Source organism: Schistosoma haematobium, chromosome 4 (assembly GCF_000699445.3).
Source record: "Schistosoma haematobium chromosome 4, whole genome shotgun sequence".
Taxonomy (NCBI): domain Eukaryota; kingdom Metazoa; phylum Platyhelminthes; class Trematoda; order Strigeidida; family Schistosomatidae; genus Schistosoma; species Schistosoma haematobium.
The window spans coordinates 33,029,638-33,033,057 of record NC_067199.1 but is presented as its reverse complement, the minus strand read 5'-3'; the positions used below and the strand labels follow the sequence as shown (position 1 = coordinate 33,033,057).

The following is a 3,420-nucleotide window of genomic DNA, read 5'->3' as shown; positions in this document are numbered from 1 at the left end:
CCCAACTGCCGGATGATTTGACTAGGGCTTAGTGACATTTCGCTGGCCCTACATTGTGAACAGACTAAATTCGATAATGTAAACTATTGTATTTTTAATGATTGATTTGAATTTATCATTCTTAGAGAGAAATTTCAAAGCCATAGATTTCTTCTGGTTTAAACTCATCAATAATTATTGTTAAAGAATTTCAAATTAGTCTCTTATACTTTGGTATCTAACACTTATTCAATTGTTGTCATTTTGTCATTAAAGAAATAAAGTTATCTATTTTTATCTTACAATATCTTCTCCTTTTTAAATGATTTAGGATAAGCATATAAGGTCAAAAATTGAAAAAACATGCTCAACGATACACAATAAGTGGAATATGTGAAACATGATCAAAGGTGTATGTACATGCATATATTGTTTATACACTTATAGAATACATTTAATTCACTTCATTGTTATTTGTTAATTATTATAATCGAAACAACAACAACAACAACAAAGAAGGAACACATTGAAATAAAGAAAACTCAATTTAATTAGCTATTTACATTTCTATCCCCCTATTTCTTGTTGTTTTTTTTTGTTTTTTTAATAATTTCTATATCCTACTTTAACCTTCATTTAGTATTTATGACTGGATAAAATTATTCGTATCTCGGCGATAAAAAAAAACAACAAAAAAGAATGATAACAAATCATTCATTTATTTTTGTAGAAGAATAGTATACTACTCCCAAATTCATTTATATATATATATATATATATATATATATATATATATATATATATATATATATATATATATATATTTCGTTAATTTCACCATTGTGTTATTGTATTATTTCAAATCTGGTTGAAACTTATCATCCATATTGAGTTAGTTGTATTCTAGGAAATATTATTGAATAGTTTGGACATTGGATTTAGATCATATTTAAACAAATTCTATGCCATTACACTACATTAACCCTAAATCCATTAAACACTTCATTTATTTTGATATCTTATGTATAGTTTAGATTTTCCATAACAGTGAATGTATTATTATTATTATTATTATTATTATTATTATTATTATTGATGAATATAGTATCGTACTTTATAAAATCCTACGTATATATTCATCCATATGAATATTCCATCATGAATATAATTGAATTAAACTAAACTGTACAAACAGTACTGAATGTTGATTATATATATCTTAATCAAGAATTGAAGAATCCATATTGTTAACAATATTGGAAAAAAGAATTATACTTTTCTTTCATAAAGTACAATGTATGGTTTATTGTTAGAAGGATTACGTAATTTTATTATTACTAAATGGTCTACAGAATTATGGATTGAAATATGTAATCAAGCTAATTCGCCTGAGATTCAATTTGAAACACGTAAAGTTTATGATGAAGCATTATTACCGAATTTATTTCAAACTAGTTCAAAATTATTAGATATACCTGAAGATGAAATTAAATTTGGTATGGGTATATCATTTGTTGAATATGTTGGTGGTAAAGGTTATCAAGGTATATTACGTGTACTTGGTAGAGAATTACGTGATTTTTTAAATGGTTTAGATAATCTTCATGAATTTCTAAGATCAAGTTATCCAAAAATTCGTCCACCATCATTTTTTTGTGTAAATGAAAGTAGAACAGGTATTACATTACAATATCGTTCACATCGTATTGGATTTGTACCATTTTTTTGTGGATGGATGACTGAATTATCAAGAGTTTTATATTCAAAAGAAATGAAAGTTGAAGTAAGTCATTTTATGAACGATAAAAACAATAACAGCTGAATAATTTATTTAAACTTAAATAACTTCTATTAATATACTGGTTTGTGTATATAAGTAACTGGAGGTTGTTAGTTTAAATCCAAGATTAACACTTTCAATTTCGATAATTTTCTTCACCTGGATTTAAAGTTAGTTTTTTTGTCATGAGCTGACATCATTCCTGAAGTACCAGCTGTTTCTTTGTAATTTGGAACTTCTCAATCATTAACTCATCGAGTATTTAGCTGATAACTTTCAAGTATCACAGTTAGTGTGATAGCTTTACAGTACATTTTCAATATTTTTTTCCATTCTTTGGTATATTATGGTCCACATTTAGTAGTATCTGTTAGCGTTACAGTTTCACTTTAAACTTAGTTAACTTCATGTGTAATGACGTTCAGCTGGAATTTCATGAATTCTGTTACAAATTCAGTCAACAACGAATATTTGGTTATTATTCTTTTTATTTGAGGGGTGGGTTTCGTAAAAGTTCATAGTTTTCATCAAAGACTTAATTCAGCTAAACAATTCTTAAAAATAACTTTCACAAACTTACTAGGATAATACGAAATTTCGTTTTCACTATCGTTTCTAAGCTCAATACACTTATTATTTTGAAAAAAGTTCATATTTATTATTCATATAAAATAAAAAACAATATTACGAACCTGATAGCACTGAATAGCTGTATATATATTGAATGTGGTATAAGGTGCAATCCGGGACTCAGATTTTGTCCCATCTGAGAATAATTATTAGAATGTCTTCATGTCCTAATATTGATACTAACACTGAGACTCTCACTCATTACCATTAGCTTTGAACGTCAGAGTATTATCCACTGAGGTATTGAGTCCAGATAACTATTAATTTGTTTAATGGGTAGGAAGATATCAGTAAGGATTCGTATTATCTTGTTTTTGAAATTTAAAACTAAAGTAAATCAATTTTTCTTGGTATCTGATGTATATTGAGTTGAATATCTTGATAGAGCTTTTTAGTCATAAGTTCTAGTATGTATATGTGTGTTCGAAAGTATTTGGATGAGACTCTTGATGTTATAGTGCTCAAAGTAAATTTTACCATATTTTATGTATTTACAGTTAAAGAACGTGTTTTTTACTTCACAACCATTTTTATTAGAGTTAAGTGGTCAGTCTAAACAATATCGATTATCGTGTGTAATTGTATAAACTAGTATTGTTTATGAATAAGAAATAGTCACAAGATTAAAGTTGGTACTCTTCATAGATTGATATGAACTATGTAATGAATGAGAATTAGGAAGCATTTGAAAGCTGTTTTGTTCTAGCTTGAAAGTCCTCAGTAGTACGTGCTTACGACCTACTCAGGGTTTTTATGCTTCACGGTTAAGGCGTAATATTTATACCACTAATCACATATTTACTCTGAGTCTTTAAAACATTGAATTGAAGTAACCCACTAAGCATTAAGTATTGATTACTACTAGTAGATGTTCATCACTCACGATGAAAAGCTACAAACTAATAATTTATTGTGGATTGGGTTTAGAAAAATGAGTCCACTATAATAATACTAACCTTGGATTATATCAGTGAGTTGACAGAACTGAAAACACTTATTAACTAATCTATTATAAACGCAGATTCAAGTGT

The 3,420-nt window shown here is 27.1% G+C and overlaps 1 protein-coding gene across 1 annotated transcript; it reads left to right on the top strand.

Moving 5' to 3' along the window:
* Positions 1–1,273: 1,273 nt before the first annotated feature.
* On the top strand, positions 1,274–2,976 carry GYC88E_3 (Soluble guanylate cyclase 88E; the record flags this gene model as incomplete). The annotated part of the gene is made up of 2 exons (XM_012936306.1): positions 1,274–1,762; positions 2,887–2,976. The coding sequence occupies 2 exons, from the start codon at positions 1,274–1,276 to the stop codon at positions 2,974–2,976; spliced, it is 579 nt and encodes a 192-aa protein (XP_012791760.1).
* Between the last annotated feature and the right edge of the window lie 444 nt (positions 2,977–3,420).